The following is an 18,441-nucleotide window of genomic DNA, read 5'->3' on the forward strand; positions in this document are numbered from 1 at the left end:
GAAGAAAAATACAACTGAATTTTAGTGGGAGGGTGTCACAAACCAGCGGGAGTGAACCAACTGTGCCACGTGTACTACCTCCTCTAAGGGCATTGTCTAAGTGAACCCCTCAATCTTTATAGTACCCCTGATGGTGGGGATAGACTTTTCTGAGGGAAACACCAGGTGGCTACCTTTTGAGGAGGATTGGCACACGAGGCAGCTGGTCAAGGCGGACCAGGAGGTACCTGAGCAAGGTACCAGAGGTACAGAAGTAGTCAGCAAGCAGAGTCGTAACCAGGAGCAACAGTGCAGGACCAAAGAATGAGGCAGAGGTGAAGTCAAACAAGCAATAGGTCTGGGCAGGTGGCACAGGTACAGGTCAGGCAATCCAGTTCGGCAACAGGCGAGTCACGGCAAGCAGGCAGGGATCGAACAGGTAGTGGAGTCCAGAAACACAAGCACGAGTCAGGTACACAGGAACACAAGCAAAGATAACAGCAACCTTAGCAGGACAGAAGACCTTGACACTAAGTCATCTGGGAAGGGGGCTGAGCCACTTATATATGTGCAGGAGGGCTAGGATTGGACAGCGAGGTCACATGATCTAACCCATAAAGCACAGGAAGTGACACACGCCGGCCCTTAAGGAAGTGCTGCAGGGAACAAGCAGCAAGCATACTGTGGCCAGGGCTGAAAAGAAACTGTGGAGCGGATCCTGGAACTACAGTACCTACACGGACAGAGCCCAGGACTGCAGCGGTGAATGGGGAAGCACTGGCAGCAGATCACTGCTGAACACGGTGCCCGAGACCGCGGCGTTAAGCAGGGGAACAGCGGCGCACAGCAGCCACTGTTACAGAGGGTAATAAACTCATTCCGGTTTAAATTCTTATTTGGAGCGTTCGGTTATTTTGTTTTTAGCACTTTTGACAAAGATTTATATGGAATTGGGGGTTTATAATGAGATACATTGGTACATTTTATGATTAGTGCAATAAATGTTGTTTTAAGACTGTGTAATAAGTATTATTTGTGCAAAAAGTAATATCTTTTTTGGATTTATTTTGAGAACTTGTGTCACAGAATAACCCCTTTAAGATGTTCAGCTCTAAATTATAGCCAATAATAAGTCTGTGTCTGCAGAATGGAAGTTAGCTTTCCCTATACAAATATAGAATGTGTTAGCAAATACACATGAAGCTGGTCATAAACAAAAGGTTCATAATTTCTGGTAAAATTTTATCCAAACCACAAATGTTTGTAGTATGGAGTATAAAACAGAAACCACAAATGCTATGTACGTGGGTGTCCGCATATCCATGAAGTCTATGTGTCTATTAAAACTTTGAAAACATACTTTCTGCCCATTAGTTCTCACAAGTGTACTGAGCAGTAACATGAAATTCTCTCACAATGTAGGCCAAGTTTATTCTAAATGTTTACACCAAAGAAAGACCTACATCTTTTCCCAGAAAACTGGAATATGTAACAGAATACCAGTTTAGTAAAGCCAGGTGTTAAAATGAGAGGGGTCAATTCCAAGGGAACACCCTCGGTGTCAACCCAAAGTCAATAGGAGACAGCAGAAAAGTTTTCAAAAAAGGCAAAACTCGACTGGCTTTGTAATAGCTTTCTCACAATAGTGCCGTCCAACAACAATCAATTTTCAAACTGTAAATTGTTATGCAGGATAATAAAACTTAAGAAGTACTGGATTTTCAAGGCTTTCACTATTCAACCTTTGAATGGAGTGGAGGTCAAGCATATGCCTTTCCTCTCGAAGTAGCTGAGCGCTGTATATACAGTGAGGAACACAAGCGTTTGAACACACTGTGATATTGCAAGTTCTCCCACTTAGAAATCATGGAGAGGTTTGAAATTCACATTGTAGGTTCATTCACACTCTGAGAGACAGAATAAAAATACAAAAATCAGGAAATCACATTGTATGATTTTTAAAGAATTTATTTCTCTTGCACTGCTGAAGATAAGTATTTGAACACCTGAGAAACAGCAAGAATTCTGCCTTTCAAACACCTGTTACTGTGCCTTTAAAAATTCCACCTCTACTCTACTCATTTATCTAACTTAGTAGCACCTGTCTGAGCTCTTTAAAGACACCTGTCCACCCCACAGTCAGTCAGACGCCAACTACTACCATGGGCAAGGCCAAAGAGATGTCAAAAGACACCAGAGACAAAATTGTGCAGCTCCACAAGGCTGGAAAGGGCTACGGGGCAATTGCCAAGCAGCTTGGTGAAAATTGAAAAAACTGTTGGAGCAATTGTTAGAAAATGTAAGGGGCTAAAGACAACTGTCAGTCTCCCTCGGAATGGGGCTCCATGCAAGATCTCACCTCATGGGGTATCACTGATGATAAGAAAGGTGAGGAATCAGCCCAAAACTACAAGGGAGGAGCTGGTCAATGACATGAAGAGAGCTGGGACCACAGTTTTAAAGGTCACTGTCGGTAGAACAGTACGCCGTCATGGTTTCAAATCATGCATTGCACGGAAGGTTCCCTTGCTCAAGTCATCCCATGTCCAGTCCCGTCTGAAGTTTTCCAATGACCATCTGGATGATCCAGAGGAGGCATGGGAGAAAGTCATGTGATCAGATGAGACCAAAGTAGAACTTTTTGGTCTAAACTTCACTCGTCATGTTTGGAGGAAAAAGAAGGATGAGTTGCATCCTAAGAACACCATCCCTACTGTGAAGCATGGGTGTGGTAACATCATGCTTTGGGGGTGCTTTTCTGCGAAGGGGACAGTTGACTGCACTGTATTAAGGAGAGGATGAATGGGGCCATTTATTGTTTGATTTTGAGCAACAACCTCCTTCCCTCAGTCACAGCAATAAAGATGGATCGTGGCTGGGTCTTCCAGCATGACAACGACCCGAAGCACGCAGCCAGGATAACCAAGGAGTGGCTCTGTAAGAAGAATATCAAGGTTCTGGAGTGGCCTAGCCAGTCTCCAGACCTAAATTCAATAGAACATCTTTGGAGGGAGCTGAAACTCTGTGTTGCTCAGCGACATCCCTGAAACCTGACAGATCTGGAGGAGATCTGTGTGGAGAAGTGGACCAAAATCCCTGTTGCAGTGTGTGCAAACCTGGTCAAGAACTACAGGAAACGTACCAAATATTAACACTGATTTTCTCAGGTGTTCAAATACTTATGTTCAGCAGTGCAAGAACAATATATTCTTTAAAAATCATGCTATGTGATTTCCTGATTATAATTGTTTTTAATTCTGTCTCTCAGAGTGGGAATGCACCTACGATGTGAATTTGACACCCCTCCATGATTTCTGTGGGAGAACCTTCAAAATTGCAGGGTGTTCAAATACTTCTGTTCCTCACTGTAGCTGTATCCATCAGTAGACATTTAATGGAGCAGTAACTTGCATAGTCATCTTCCTTTCCATTCTAAGTTGTCCTCCAATCTGTCCGTAGGGCTCCCCTCTCTATTCTAAGTTTTCTTCAGTGCTGCGGATGGGCCCCCCAGTGATCAAACTATCATGTGGATAGGTGATTTATGGATTAGTATAAAAACTCAACAGTCCAAATTTCAAGGTAAAACCTTGCCACCCCCCCAAAAATAAAAAATAAGTGAGTTTAAGCGTAACCCCAGTGATGCATTTAAAAACATCCAGGCATATGCACATTAGTGTGTAATGCAGATGTCTAATCTAAATCTAATACATGTGTGCTCTATGCTATTTAACTTCATTCTGTTATAGGCTGTACAGTCTAATTATTTCTATATAGGAGAGAGTAGGAGGAGACTTGAATTACTGCAGTCCTTTACTTTCTCCCAGTTGATGTCTGTTGGAATTGATAGAGCTAAAATTAAATTGAGAACCTTTAACCAAATAGGGAATGACGACCTGTTTTTCTCAAACAGTGGATTTTTATGCCCAGGATAACAAAGGCATATCATTAACATAGCTTAAAATATTGCAGTCTCACATCAATAGCTTTCAAACATGACATTATCAATACATTATTATTCATGTACATGATGACAACAGAACATTATTATTCATATGTACGACGACATCAAAAAATGAATATGCATAAGGGAAGCTACACCTCTTGGTATAACCTTTGATTTTACTTTCTTCTTTGTTCAAATCCTCAAAAAAAAGTATATTAGTAAAAAAAAAAATCCAAAACCGATACTAACTTTTGTCACCATCACTTGCATAAATTAGGCATATTAGGTAAAAATATCAACACCCTATTTTAGAAGGATCAATTGAGTACATTAATCTATCAGTGGGACACCATTACCAGTCTGAAGAGCATCTTGCTTTTCAAATGGTCAGTATTAAGACTTGGCTACTTCTGTGAGAAGACATTTCCTATAATTGATTACCAAATATATATTTTTTTCTACCATGAACACTACACATTAGAATTCACAGCTAGTGTTAAAGACAAGATGCTTCTTTGAGGTAGAGATGTAAGATGGCAAATTAGGACAACATGGCCGACTGGCAGGTAAGACCTCATTCCCCTACAGGGGGATGAGGGTGAAGAATGGGGAAAGTGTGTTGTAAGAAGTAGGAGACAGAAATCATGACCAGCGTGAACAAAGCCTTACCGTTTGCCCACAAAAAAGTGTAAACTGTATATAATGTACCCAGGGGCGTAGCAATAGGGGGTGCAGAGGTAGCAGTCGCTACCGGGCCCAGGAGCCTGAAGGGGCCCAAAGACCCTTGTGCCACATAAAAAGACGCTGGCATTATAGAAAGTGCATGCTGGTCAAGCTTAAGTTACCCCTCTGGCTGGAGGGAAGGGGTTAGGCCAAGAATTTGGCATGTCATGGGGTGGGGGCCACAAAGCACTGAGGGTAGGGGGGGGGCCCAAGCTGAACTCTAGCACCAGGGCCAATGAGCCCATAGCTACTGAATGTACCGCATTTTTCTCCCCCAAAAGACACTCTTTTTTTCCACCAAAAGTGTGGGGGGGGGGGGAAATGGCAGTGCGTCTTATGGGGCAAATGCTGCCATTTTTACTATGCTAACAACACTGATACATTGCCGGCTGCGATGCTGCACAACGGGGCGATGTATCAGCAGGGAGGGAGGAGGGGCTGGAGGCCGGCAAATGCTGTTGGTATCGCGGAGGGGCACAGTCACTGTACTCTTACACCGGGCCCCGCCGCTCACAGCAGTCTTCATATCAAAACTGTATTCATCCTTAACCTCTTGGTAACTTTAGTTAAAGTAGCGCTATCCCATGTACTAGTACTTACTATGAAACTGGCGGAGCAGGCGTGTGACGTGAGTGAGTGACGTTACTCTGCCGGCCTGCATGCTACGGGAGTTTGATAGTAAGTACTAGTACACAGGATAGCGCTACTTTAACTAATGTTACTAAGAGGTTAAGGATGATTACAGTTTAGATATAAAGACTGCTGTGAGCGGACCCTGTATATTGGGGACACTGTAATGGGGGGGGGGGGGACTTTGGATGACACATATATAGCAGTGTCACCCACAGATCCCCCTCATAAGTGCCATCCACAGATCCCCCTCCCCATAACAGTGCCATCCACAGATCCCCCTCCCCATAACAGTGCCATCCACAGATCCCCCTCCCCATAACAGTGCCATCCACAGATCCCCCATAACAGTGCCATCCACAGATCCCCCATAACAGTGCCATCCACAGATCCCCATAACAGTGCCATCCACAGATCCCCCATAACAGTGCCATCCACAGATCCCCCATAACAGTGCCATCCACAGATCCCCCATAACAGTGCCATCCAAGGATCCCCCCATAACAGTGCCATCCACAGATCCCCCCCTTAACAGTGTCATCAAAAGATCCCCATAACAGTGCCATCCACAGATCCCCATAACAGTGTTATCCACAGATCCCCTCCATAACAGTGCCATCCACAGATCCCCATTACAGTGTCATCCGCAGATCTCCTCCATAATAGTGTCATCCACAGACCACTATTAGTTCAAAACCCACCAAAAGCACACCTTTTGGTTCAAAATATTTTTTTTCATATTTTCCACCTCAAAAACCTAGTTTCGTCTTTTGGGCAGGTGCGTCTTATATGGCGAAAAATACTGTATCTTAAATTACTGTCTGCCGTTAGTGGCCTTTTAGTTTTTTTTTTTTTCTTTGTTTTTTTTTTAAAGAAAATCCTGGCTCTATTTGTGAGCTACTTTAAGCCAAGTTGACGAGAGATCTTCTGCTGAATATTTATCTATCCTGACTGGTATTTTGAGAACTGCTGTAAAGTGGTTTTGACTTTGGATTCACTAGAGAGCTGTTGGAAAAGAAATACTTAGACTTAATGTTGATCTTGTTTCCATCTGTTAGATAGTTTTCTGCTTTTAAAAGACCCTTACCACAGGCCTGCTATCTGAATTAAACAATACATCTCATGCTCGTAGTCTCCTGTCTTAAGTCTCAGAATACATCTGTGCAGGAAAAGAAAAATAAAGCTCATTTTGAGGAAGAGTAGAGCATTAGGGAAGCAAAGTTCAATTACTGTTGGGACTGCATGGAAGACATTTAACTTTTTAACAGCTACTGTAGTGGTACAGCTGCCAACTTTTACAGATGATTTGGTAGGAGCCTTTGAATTAGTATGAACTTACATTGGGTCATACTAGATAGAGGTGCATATAACGGAGAAATGTTTGGAAGTGTTCCACTAAGAAATGAAGTTTAAGTGTCCCCTGATGGTCTTTTTTGACTTCTGGGGGACACACTGGGTAAATAAAATAAAAAAGTCAGAAATGAAAATGTTCACATGCAGAAGATATTAAGTTGTTTTCAGTGTGTTAGTCTCTCCTCAGGATATTTTAATGCAGCAATTTGTCTTGAGTTTTAACTTTTTAGATTCTTTATATTCATAAATCAGCACTATATTATTGTTGTACCTTTCTGAGGCGTCATCTGTACCATTTACCACTCAATAAAATAACCTAGCGCAGACGAAAAAGAAATATATGTTCTTGATCCATATGGAGTTCTAATCAAAGCATGCCTAGAAATCTTAATACAGATTATTAATCATTTTATCGGCTGAAAGGTTCCACATTTCATGTGCTTGTGGTTTTATTTATCTCAGTATTGGTATTTATGTGTGATTTATCTAAATTTGAAAAAATGTCAAAATAATATTGTATTAAACCTACTATGCAGACAAGTTATTGTATTTAAATACTGTCTGTAGCTGAAAATATGTGTTAGAAGTATTGTCTTTTTTACCAATTCCGTCATTGCATGTGGCTTGTTTATATTTTATAGCATAAGATTAGCAGCTTTTCTGTTGTTCGGTAACAATGCATGATAGAAGGACAAAAATTATTTTTTCAAGAGTGTCTGTAGTTAACCTCAATGACTTACTGAAAGACGTTGCCTTCTCAGGGCCCCCCTCTATGAGCTAAAGCAGAAGGCCACTAAGTTAGGCTCTGTTCACACTAATTTTTTCGTTTCCATCATGGGTAAAATTTGTTGAGATCAACTTATATAATGGATCTAGCAAAGCTGTACTGGCTCTGTTATAAACATAACTACTTTTATTACCATGAACATATTATAGTAAAAAGATTTTGCCAACTTTTTAACTTACGGTATTCCTTATCCACAGGTTAGGCCGTTAGGTGATAAGTATATGATCATTGTGGATCCGACTACTAGAAACCCTACCGATCCCTATTCCCCCTTGAAAGGAATGGTCATGCTTTGCACTGCCACTCCATTTATTCTCGGAGTGTGATCTACTGCTTAATTCATACTGCAGTGGTTGATCAAAGCAGAGTATCTTAATTAAAACAATTTGTGAAATTTCAAAATGAATGAGTTTCTTGGATAACCAATGACAGCCAATACTCAAACAAAATATCTTTAATTGAAAGAAAGATCATTCATGGACAGAGATCTTTAATTGAAAGAACATTCCCAGAAAGATCTTTCATGCATCTTCTGGTTTCTTTGAACACATATGACCAGTTTGCACAACTGTAATGTCCAATTTGGACTAGGGTTGTTGCGGGTATCGAAATTTCGATTCCCAATCGATACTTTTGTCCCGGTATCGATACGATACCGGGATTTCCATTTTTTCGATACTGGGCTGCGCTTCTGTGCAGTCTAGTATCTCTGAACATGAGCGCGCTGCTGTCGGCGCGCTCATGTTCTCTCAGCAGCACGGGGAGAAGGAAGCTGTCCTCCCTCCCCCCTGTGCTGCTGCTGCTGCCGCTGCCACCAATGAACGGGGAGAGGGGCGGAGGAGGGGCGGGCGCACTGCGCCACCAATTATACGACTTTTCCTACACAGAGCGGCGCCCAGCGATGTCCCAGCACTTACTATTAGTCCTGGGCGCGCGCTCCGTTCGCCTGCTGTGCCCCATTACTGTCTCCTCTCCTACTCCATATGCTCATTACTATCGGAGCGATGGGGAGGAGACATCAGCTTCACTAGTGGGCGTTCCTTCTCCCTGGCTGTAGCGATGTCCAATCGCAGCGCAGGAAGAAGCACTAGTGAAGCTGATGTCTCCTCCCCATCGCTCCGATAGTAATCAGCATGTGGAGCAGGAGAGGAGACAGTAATGGGGCACTGCGGGTGAACGGAGCGGCACCCAGGACTAATAGTAAGTGCTGGGACATCGCTGGGCGCCGCTCTGTGTAGCCTAATACTTAAAGTCTGGAGTCTGGACCCAGGAAAAGTAGTCTAACACATAATACAGGAGGCGGGTGCCGGCAGCAGAATCGCATTGCCGGCACCCTGCCTCTGACAGGGAGCTGTGCGGCACCTGAGGGGTTAACTGCCGCTGATCTGCCAGTACCCGCCTCCTGTAATTATCATTGGTGGCACAGTGCGCCCCCCCCCCCTCAACCCCCATCCCATTAAAATCATGCACCGGCCCCTCTCAACCCCCCAGTATTAAAATCATTGGTGGCAGTGGCCACAGGGTCCTCTCCCCTCCCCCTCATTGGTGGTGCAGTGGCAGCTTCTGATCGGAGCCCCAGCAGTGTAAGCCTGGGGCTCTGATCGGTTACCATGGCAGCCAGGACGCTACTGAAGCCCTGGCTGCCATGGTAACATCCCTGATGCTGTGTGCACAGAGCACAGAGCAGCAGGGACAGTGTGAAGTCCTATTCACCCTGATTTCTATCAGGGTGAATAGGACAAGGGATGAAAAAAATCCCAGGTTCTAGCCCCTAAGGGGGGAAATAGTTATTAAATAAAAAGTGTAAAAATAAATAAAGTAAAAAAAAATAAAAAATATGAAGTATAAATCACCCCCTTTTCCCAATTTCACATATAAAATGTATAAATAATAAACATATTACATATTGCCACGTCAGAAAAGTCCAAACTATTAAAATATTTAAAAAAAATCTATGCGGTGAACGCCGGAGCAGAAAAAATAAATAAAAACTGCGCGATTCGCCATTTTTTAAAATGCGTAATGCACGTGGCTTTTTTGGTTTATTTTTTTCGCGTGGTATCGAATGGTATAGAGTATCGTAATACTTTTTCATGGTATCGAAACCGAATAAAAAATTTGGTATTTCAACAACTCCAATTTGGACTAATATGTTTACGGCTGTGTCAGTCACCAGATGACTTTTTAACCTTTGGTTGGTGTGGGACCACCTTTATTTTGTGCTTAGCACAGGACAGTCAGAACACTCTACGCTACGCACACTTGCTTATATACCTTAAACTAAAGCTGGCCGTACACCTCAGACAATGATTGACTGCATAGGATCGTTTCCACAAGCTATCCCACTAGCTACTTGCCAAAATAAATTAGCCAACCAGTGAGTCAGTTTTTAAGACGGACTCCCTGGTCCTTGAGCATGATGGTAAATGATCAGCCAAACTTGGCCTATAAACGTGCAATTTTAGCCGACAACTGCTGAAATTTTCCAGTGTTGCCGATTACATTTTTGACAGAGGAGATCATCCAATGTAGCTTGTCAGCTATTCCAGCCAACTTTTGTCTTGTGTATGGCCAGTGTAACACTTTTGATGCCAAAGAGGAAAAGAGACATATAGCAATATCTAAACATTGTTTGAGATGGTACAATGCATGTCTAGTTTTTGCTGTGTGCATGTTTGACTTGCCCTGTGTCTCATTTGCAGATGTTGATGAATGTACTAATAGCACTCTGTGCAGCCAAGGGTTTTGTGAGAATACCAATGGTTCATATCGCTGCCTCTGTTATCAGGGGTACCAGGATTCACTGGATGGACAAGGCTGTGTGGGTAAGTTAATGCATTTGTCTAACACCTCTGTGGATTTTTTAAGTTGATGCATCCATATGTCATATATATATACAGGGGTCAAGTCCTGGGAAAAAAAGTGTGGGAACTCACCCAAGATCCACTGCAACCCCCCCCCCCCCTCCAAAAAATAAAAAAGCACAGAAAATCTAGCATGCTGTAATTTGTGTCGCTGCGGACTAAAAAATAAATTAAAAAAATAGCACTTTTAGAAAAGTTTGTCCTGGGATTCGATCTCATGACCTCTACACAGCAGAAGCAAGGCATATGCCCTCACAGCTATGAAAGCTGTCTAGCTTGCTTCTTAAAAAAAAATATATATAAGACTTCTACTGTAGGTAACTTTGCCCACTGTGTATGGATGTAGCAGAGCTGGGTGTGTTGGGGCAGCTGTCATGTGTATGGTTGTACACTAGGTATCAGTACACAAGGTATCAGTAGAAGTATCAGAAAAAGAAAAAAAAAACACTTTTAGTTTGTCCTGGGATTCGAACTCATGACCTCTACACATTACAGGCAAGGCATTTACCCTCACAGCCATAAAAGCTGTTGAGGTAGTTGCTTAAAAAAAAAAACTAAGACTTCTACTTATACCTAGTGTACTGATACCTAGTGTACAACCATACACATGACAGCTGCCCCAACACACCCAGCCCTGCTACATCCATACACAGTGGGCAGCTGTCATGTGTATGGTTGTACACTTGGTATCAGTAAACTAGGTATCAGTAGAAGTCTTATAAAAAAAAAAAAATACTTTTAGAAAAGTTTGTCCTGGGATTCGAACTCATGACCTCTACACATTACAGGCAAGGCATTTACCCTCACAGCCATAAAAGCTGTTGAGGTAGTTGCTTAAAAAAAAAAAAACTAAGACTTCTACTTATACCTAGTGTACTGATACCTAGTGTACAACCATACACATGACAGCTGCCCCAACACACCCAGCCCTGCTACATCCATACACAGTGGGCAGCTGTCATGTGTATGGTTGTACACTTGGTATCAGTAAACTAGGTATCAGTAGAAGTCTTATAAAAAAAAAAATATACTTTTAGAAAAGTTTGTCCTGGGATTCGAACTCATGACCTCTACACATTACAGGCAAGGCATTTACCCTCACAGCCATAAAAGCTGTTGAGGTAGTTGCTTAAAAAAAAAAAAACTAAGACTTCTACTTATACCTAGTGTACTGATACCTAGTGTACAACCATACACATGACAGATGATGTCATTAGGGGGCGGGGCGCCATGAGAGGAGTCGCAGGCAGCGGCACCGCACAGACAGCTTCCTCTCAACTGAAGCCGCCCCTCCTCCCTTAACCTGCCCTGCACAGTGCACTCCGTCTCCCCCTGTGAATCTGATTCAGCCGTGTTCTCCTGGCTTGAGGCTGAAAGGGAACGGCGTTCCTGCCATGAAAAAAGTGCAGGAACGCCGTTCCCATGCGTTCCCCCTCCACTCGACCCCTGTATATATATATATATAGTTACAGCACTATACCCAACATTGTCTTCCCAGTCCTAAGTAAGAGTTCAAGATTAAAGAAATTGGTCAGTTTTGTAAAATATAGAACATAAATGATAAAATTCCCAATGGTATACATCTATATTACATGCACTTGATATAACATGTAACTACGCCATCCATAGTACTATGCTTATCACACAGGGACAGATTATGTAAGCCTTTAGACAAGCTAAGCCTTAGGTGTACATAGCAAGGGAGCCAGTAATCCCGTAATGTAGTGTATACGAACGAGATGCTCCAGAAATAATTTTTTTCACATTTCTCCAGAATGGCGTGGAATTGGAACACGCATTCATCTGATTAGTGGCATAACTTTTAAGTTTATAAACTGTGCCCTACAATGTAATAGAATCTGCCAACTGTATCAAAACAAAGCTATGTGGTTGACCTTTTGGAAACTGTCAGACATTACATTCATGGTGCATTAGGATGTATTAGTTGTTGCCATGGAAAGCCCTAATCGGGGAAGCATGAAATAAAAAAACTTTCTGTGAGCTGGATCCTTCTTTGTTCTCATAGAAAAAGAGCTATTCACCCTCCCTCTCCATAGTAAGGACATAAGGAGACAGGTATTTGTATGGGTGTAAGCATTTACTTTTGTACTGGATTTAGACTTATAGACTTCGAGAGTAACAGTAAGTAGAGAAGGAAAATATTGTAAAAAATAATGATAAAGCCAAGTAAAAACAGGAAATTCTCTTTCCTATATTGGGTCACCATGCCATCTTCAATAATGTGATTCCTGAGTGGGTTTTTTTCCGCTGGGTAACCTCTGCTGTATATGAGAAACTGATGACTGAGTAAACAAGAATATCTGCTTTCTCTTGGTATTGGACCATTAGACTGTATGTATTCTGGGCCTTAATGACCGAAGCAAAATTAGCAGCTATGCTATGTAACACATTATTTGTGGAAATTTTATGTATCCCTTTATGTATGTTTTTTTGTTTCAGTAGATATATTTCTTTTATTTAGTGGTATATATTATAGGTATCCATGTTTAAATCATACAAAAAGAAAAAAAATTGGGAAACAAATTGCAGTTTTCTCTAATTTAACCTGTAACAATTTTAAAATACCTGTAGGGTTTTTACTTCTAAATACCTCTAGATTTATTACTGTGTTTCTCCTGATTACATGGATATCAAATATGATTATGTATATTATTTTTAGTGCATCTTAGGCTACTTTCACACTTGCAGCAGGACGGATCCGACAGGCTGTTCACCATGTCGGATATGTCCTTCCGCTATTTCACCGTACTGCTGGACCGCCGCTCCGTCCCCATTGACTATAATGGGGACGGGGGCGGAGCTCCGGCGCAGCACGGCGGTGCATGGCGAAACCCGCCGGACTAAAAAGTCGGACATGCAGGACTTTTTAGTCCGGCGGCTTTCGCCGTGCACCGCCGTGCTGCGCCGGAGCTCCGCCCCTGTCCCCATTATAGTCAATGGGTACGGAGCGGCAGCACGGCGAAATAGCGGAAGGACGGATACGACATGGTGAACAGCCTGTCGGATCCGTCCTTCCGCAAGTGTGAAAGTAGCCTTATAAAGCAAATACTAGTGAGAGCTTTCTATTTATAAACTTACTAGGTTGCTGTGTAATATTATAGAGCACAAGGTATTCTTCAAGGATATAGTGAGGATAAAAAAAATTGCATTCACTGAAAGATACATTACTGAACATATCAGAAGACCCATGCTACTCTAACCATGGGCAGCATGAAATACCGACAGGCTCCTTCTTTCCAGTTACCAAGGTTTTACTCTCAAATGCTGCCAGGTGAAGAGAATTGCCCACTAGACGGCTGCCCTCTCCCTGCTTGGATCAGACAGATGTCTACCAATTTACCATATACAGAACTGTCCATCAAGCTGCGTCAGTTGGAAAGAAGCCAGAAGAAAGCTTCCCAGTGGACACTTTTTCTGGTACCCAGTTCTTTGCCTGGCAGCATGTAATGAAGGATCTGGTCAGTTTCCTGCTGCCCGTGGTTAGGATGATATGAATCTTCTTACAATAATACGAGACGCCCCACCCCCTTAAACTGAAAAGTGTATAAAGTATGATTTTATCATTAATTCTCTAGATCTTATATAGCTCTTTTTTTGGGTTATATGGTTTTTACATCAATAGTTTACTGTAGTATGATAGGTTTTCAAAGTACGGGTAACTACATAATCCTAGTTTTTAAGGGCCAAAGGGGCAAAAAAACTAAACACCTGTCACCTTTCTTAGGCCATGTTTTTAGCAAACCTGGCATCTTTTTGTTAAAGAGTTATTCCAGCTGTTTCAAGTTATCCCCTATACACAGGTGACCATGTTGTCAGTGTGTACAGTGCTTAGCATTATCACCTCTTTGCTGTTATTGCTTTTAAAGGGGTTGTCTCACTTCAGCGAATAGCATTTATCATGTAGATAATGTTAATAGCAGGCACTTACTAATGTATTGTGAGTGCCATAGACTTCTATTATAACGGAATACCTCTTATAGGCTTCCGTGATGCATGCCATCATAGAATTCCATTATGGTCTGTGGTAGGGGAATCCATAACGGGATTCTTAGACAACCCGAACCTTGTACGCCGAACTTGAAAACACAAGTTCGCTCATCACTAATCATAATCCCTGACAGGCAAAGCAGAAAGGAGGACGAGGCAGCTCTTTAGCTCAGTGTTGTGAAGTAGCTTGTCCTCCTGTGTGATTAGGACAGGTTCTGTGTGTACTGATAGGACGGTGGCCATTTTATTTCTCCTAAAGATTTATCTCCAGACAAAACAAGCTATTACAACTAATGAAAGGTATTTGGGAATATATTTATAATAAATTTATATTTAAGCATTTTCATTTTCTTAATTCCCGGAGAACCCCTTTTACTGAAGAGTCTGCAATCCATATATCACGATGTACATATTCATATTCAGACATTTTGCATAGCTAGCCTTTTCTCTACAACTGTAGGATCAGCAGTATGAGAAATCTCCTGTTTATTTTATTCATTTCAGCAGGATTTAATTGGGCACTAGGGGGCTTGTCTGTTCTAGCAGACTTTGCTGGCACAGGACGTATGGTTAAAGAAAGAACTGTCAGTAGCAAGGAATGTGTCCCAATAACCATTCTCCCTATTCCAGATGTAAATGAATGTGAAATGCTGAGCGGAGTATGTGGTGAGGCCCGATGTGAAAACGTGGATGGTTCATTCCTCTGCCTGTGTGCTGATGATAACCAGGAATATGACCCAATGACTGGGCAATGCAAATACCGCAACATGCCAGGTAGGATAGGTTTTTTCCATAGACTTGCTCACAGATACAATAATGTCAATTCATGCTAAAATTAAAGCATATTTCCAAAGGTTTGGAGAAATACTGGAATAAAAACTGCCTTACTTGTTAGTTAAAATAACATCTTTATTCTCAATTGAAACCCTAGTAGGAGGAGCTTCAATAATATGGCATATATTGGAGAAGGGCGTATATATTTTTTCTCACTGTAAGAAAAAAAACTCAGTGTGCCAACTTGTATAATCTGCGTCACCCATATTGCATGGTTACATTATGCAAAAATACAACTGTTTAGTTCAGTGGATCTCCCAGCATGCAGGGAGTTGTATTGTTGGAACTGTTGGCGAGCCACAGGATGGAGACAGGTCCAGCATTCAGACTTGGTGTATAAAATATCACTTTACTGTATATCCATTAAAATTAGAACATAACTATAGAAGCCACACTTACTTGTCTCTGCAGCACTATGCACAATTAATCGTGGCATGGGGTGCTAGAAACACATGTGACTTCTATATAGATGTTCTACCTTTAACGGTTTTACGTTTTTTACTAAAACAAACCTGTCAGGAGTGTCACTAAGTGCTGTAAATGTACGTCGCTCGAAGCTTGTACTTAATGACCAGTGCCATGCATTTATGCCTGAGGGGCACAGCAGTTGTACCTACTCTTTCATCTGGAGTGAAGTGGCTCTGATTGACAACCGCCATCCTAGAACAATGTCAGATGTGACTGGAGAGAACTTAGAAAATGGCCTTTTAACTCTTTTTAGTAGCTGTTCATCCACCCATACTGATCATCTGTGTTATCCCATTAGGGCATACCTAACATACGTGCTAACAGCTGCCTGTGCATTTTACATTAATCAACAGTAATGAATTGGAATAAGTAGGTAACCCATTGTATTAAAAAACCCAAAAACAAGACTTACCACAGCAACCTTTGGGGAAACAAAGGACACTAGGAATTAAAAAAATAAGGTAGTTTATATTCACCTCTCTGATCCGCTGCAGTGGTGCTCAGGTCTCCACTGTGCTCCACTTCCTGATATGGCCGGTAATGCTCCTCATCCAATCCTTGGCTGAGGTGGGTTTTCAGTGGCATTCCCAGCCATGTCCTGCCTTTTCGAGGCAGGGGCATGAAGTGAAGCATAGCAGGATCTAGGTACCTTCAGAGCAGCAGTTTTGGAAGAACAGCGAGATTAGTAAAGGGATGGTGTATTTTTTTTAACCATTTTTGTGGCCATAGGAAGTATTTTTGCATATCTCTAACTCTGTAAGAGATCTAAAATTAAAGAGGTTTTCCAGGCTTCTGATATTGATGACCTGTCCTTAATATCCGATCGGTAAGGGTCAGATACTCTGAAACCCACCTGCCAGCTGTTTTTCTGTAGCTTCCAGTGCTGGAAATAACATTTTCAATGGAACTGGAAACACAGCTCCTTTCAAAGTGTAGTGGCCATAGTAGTAGTTGAGCAGCAGTAACCTGGTATGGCCATTACACTTTGAATGGATCTGCGCTTCCTATTCCTTTCAAAGTGTTAGCACTGGAGGATGCAAGTAACAGCTGATCGGTGGGGCTGCAGGGTGATGAACCCTCACTGATCAGATATTAATGACCTATCCTGATGATAATTGTCAATATCAGGAACCTAGAAAGCCCCTTTAAGTAGTTTTTGTGAAGAATAAAGGAAATCAAAAGCTGAAATAGAAATTGAAAATGAAAATAAAAGGTGTTTTGTTGGGGTAAATGCGTGAAAATTATAAATAACTGAGCTCAGCTGACTAGCTGCTTATATGCAAACAAGCTTACTATTCCCAATTCAGAACTACAAGCCCCTTATCTGTTTTTAAGAAGAAAAGTAGATAAATTGGTTCCATGCAGCACACAGTACCTCCTTTCTGCCTGCCAGACAGTAACAGGCACTTATTTAGCCCTGTTGGCTAATGTGTAATTTTATGGCACTTAGTCTTAGATTTTCGGAAATTCTCCCTTTGATTCTGTTGACAGCATGTATTTATTTCACAGTTCTTAATTAATAGGCTTGGATTGTTCAGATCAGCTCAAATCTGGACCATAGCTTATCTGTTAACAGAATTTCGGAACATTTCTAACTATGGATATTTGGGTATTATATGTGTCTCTCATGAGACCTGTCACAAGGGGGTTATCAGTGGGGTTTTGTGTGCGAAGACACCCATAAATCAGTGGAATGCCAGAAGATTTCTTTTAAACTGGAGGGTGTTCTTGATGGAAAGCGTACATCCCAATGCTTCATGTTATCAGATATACCTTATTTATCTTAACATCTCTGTACCAGTTTTGGTGGTTTCGCTGATAGTGTTTTTTTTTTTCATATCATTTTATAGTTTTTTTAAGCCAGAAGTAGATTTAAAAGGAAATACTGTATAAAGGAAGATCCACTTCTGACTGTCTCTAGAACTGCATTAAATATTGCAGTGGGGTTTAAAAAACACATGTGTGAAACCATCCTTCCACTTGTGGGGAGTTCAGCCCACACAACCCAGTATGCAGGTGCACATTGCTATGGCGAAATACAGATCTAAATGCAAAAAAACAAATGCAATCGCACTCTGCAACCAGCACTCTGCCCTGCCTTTATGCTGGATATTGAATAAGGCATTGGTGTACATTTTGGCCAAAGTGTAATAAGCCACTCACCACGTCAAGGTCGCCTTCATGAGTGTTCCCTAACACTAGTTCCTACCTGTTATGGGCCATGACAGTCACACAAAGTCCAGGGAGCGCATCCTTCCACTTGTGTTGGGGCTGGGGGTAGACTTCTTTACCACAGGTGTACAAAGGAAGAGACTACAGCCAAGAAACTGACAAGCAATAACTTTTTTGGTTTACTGCAAAGGTCCTTATTGTGCTTTTCCACCTTCTGTCAGGAGCTTCATGCTGCTCAAACCAGCACTAAATACAGACAGTTACAAACATACATACAGAAGTATGCTTTACACTACAGCATTTCAGTGAAGACATATTTTAAAAAGAGCTGGAAACTGGAAGAATAGTCATGGGGTGGCTTCCTGCCATGTTCTTCTTGCCTGCTCAGCTTGATTGACAGGTCTCTATTCTCTTGTTATTTGAAAATAAGGAGAGACCGGTCAATCAACCATAACTTGGTTGGGAGCTGCCACTGTGACTCTTCTCCATGTTCACGCTGTCAAAGTGCTTCAGTGATATTTCTTGTATGTAACCTTAATCTCATGCTGCCAATGGTTTATTAAGAATGTTGGCAGAGCCAGTTAAAAACTGTGGGATCTCTTCTAATCCGTCTAATGTGTATGACCAGCTTAGAACATATTTCAAAAAGTTTTCAGTGTAACTCCAAAAATTTGAATTAT

General features: G+C 41.8%; 1 protein-coding gene across 2 annotated transcripts in view; it reads left to right on the top strand.

The window, feature by feature from the left end:
- LTBP1 (latent transforming growth factor beta binding protein 1) overlaps positions 1 to 18,441 on the top strand; it is a 365,237-nt gene that overhangs the window by 321,273 nt on the left and 25,523 nt on the right. For both annotated transcript variants that reach the window (XM_044292462.1, XM_044292464.1), the window contains 2 exons: positions 10,118 to 10,240; positions 14,918 to 15,061. In XM_044292462.1, coding sequence (XP_044148397.1) covers positions 10,118 to 10,240; positions 14,918 to 15,061 — 267 coding nt within the window. The remainder of the gene's footprint in view (positions 1 to 10,117; positions 10,241 to 14,917; positions 15,062 to 18,441) is intronic.

Source organism: Bufo gargarizans, chromosome 4 (assembly GCF_014858855.1).
Source record: "Bufo gargarizans isolate SCDJY-AF-19 chromosome 4, ASM1485885v1, whole genome shotgun sequence".
Lineage (NCBI taxonomy): Eukaryota > Metazoa > Chordata > Amphibia > Anura > Bufonidae > Bufo > Bufo gargarizans.